This window comes from Poecilia latipinna, unplaced genomic scaffold (assembly GCF_001443285.1).
Source record: "Poecilia latipinna isolate Pla-1442-1.1 unplaced genomic scaffold, P_latipinna-1.0 Scaffold5612, whole genome shotgun sequence".
NCBI lineage: Eukaryota > Metazoa > Chordata > Actinopteri > Cyprinodontiformes > Poeciliidae > Poecilia > Poecilia latipinna.
This window is the reverse complement of record NW_015118228.1, coordinates 1-1,363: the sequence shown is the minus strand read 5'-3', so window position 1 is coordinate 1,363 and position 1,363 is coordinate 1. Positions and strand designations below refer to the sequence as shown.

The 1,363-nt window shown below is 36.0% G+C and overlaps 1 protein-coding gene across 1 annotated transcript in view; it reads left to right on the top strand.

The window, feature by feature from the left end:
* LOC106943645 (protocadherin gamma-B3-like) overlaps window positions 1-992 on the top strand; it is a gene marked incomplete at its 3' end in the record, with an annotated part of 10,249 nt that extends 9,257 nt beyond the window's left edge. The window contains exons 8-11 of the mRNA XM_015026956.1: window positions 251-358; window positions 455-568; window positions 675-768; window positions 874-992. Coding sequence (XP_014882442.1) covers window positions 251-358; window positions 455-568; window positions 675-768; window positions 874-992 — 435 coding nt within the window. The remainder of the gene's footprint in view (window positions 1-250; window positions 359-454; window positions 569-674; window positions 769-873) is intronic.
* Window positions 993-1,363: the final 371 nt, after the last annotated feature.

The following is a 1,363-nucleotide window of genomic DNA, read 5'->3' as shown; positions in this document are numbered from 1 at the left end:
AAATCTTAGCGGCACAAAAGCAATAGTTTTATTTTGTTAATGTTGTGCGTGCAGGTTGACCTCTTATGACCTTTGGAAAATGTTTATTGAAATTTTTAAAAAGATAAAGGCACAAATAAAAAAATTTGCTGTACAAACTTTTGACATTCTAATTTTATGATAATTAAGTGTATAAAAAGTTAAGTATATTTTGGTTTTCTACAAATGTTCTGTATATCACTGACTATTGATGCCATTGTTCTCCTTCTAGACTCCAGTAACACCAGACTTTTCCTTATCAAACTCCGGGGCGTTTACATTAACGAACCCTCTGAACTACAGCATTGTACCAAAGTACAATTTTATTGTCACTGCCACGGTAAGAAAACACAGAAACAAACTATATTTATACACTCTGATTTATTTAACTCTTATAATGAATATATCATCCCTTTCTTTGTTGTTCCTGTTGCAGGACAATGGCGGAAACAACGACACAACCTCAGTTGAGATCGTTGTAGAAGACTTTGACAACTTAAATCCCTTTTTCAGCCACAGTCTCTACCAGGCTGTTGTTCCAGAGAACCAGGTGAGGCTCATTTAGTGGTTATGTGAATTTTATTGTTTGGATGTAAAGCAGAAATTTATTTCAAACTGACAGAATTGTTGTGAAGAACAGACTGACTGTGTTTCAGGACGGGGATCTCAGTGAAATACGACCAGAACCAATAAAGGCCCAAGATGGAGACACTGGGATCAACGAGACGATAACATACAGCATCACTTCAGGTACAGAAAACCTGCTGTGGTAAAACTGTCAGTTCAGACATGTTTACCATAGAACAGGAGCACATTAATCAATCATATAAATCTAAAATATGTATGTCTGTTCAGTCTCTCCTGTCGATTACCAAGCAAACTTCAACATCGACGCCGACACCGGAGTTCTGACTGTGGTGACGTCGTTTGACAGGGAGGAAATGGACAGCAGTGAAATCTCTGTCAGCATCAAGGTATTATCTTTTATTCCCAGGTAGAAAATGAAGAAAACTCGAACATCATTAACGATATTATGAGAGCACAGAGGAAGTTTACATACACCAAAGAAAAAGACACAAATAAACTTCCTGAAGTTAAATCAGACTAAACTTCTCTTGTTTTAGTTCAGTTAGAATTACCAAAATTATTTCTATTTTCTAAATGCCATAAAAATGAAAAATATGTCAGGTTTATGTATTAATGTCTTTAACATAATAAGTTTACATACTTTTCTGTTGCATTTGAACTCTATAAACTTCAACCTTCTTACAATAGTTGGCTGGAGTTCTGGTCCATTTCTCCTGACAGACCTGGTGGAACTGGGTCAAGTTTTCTGATAGTCCAC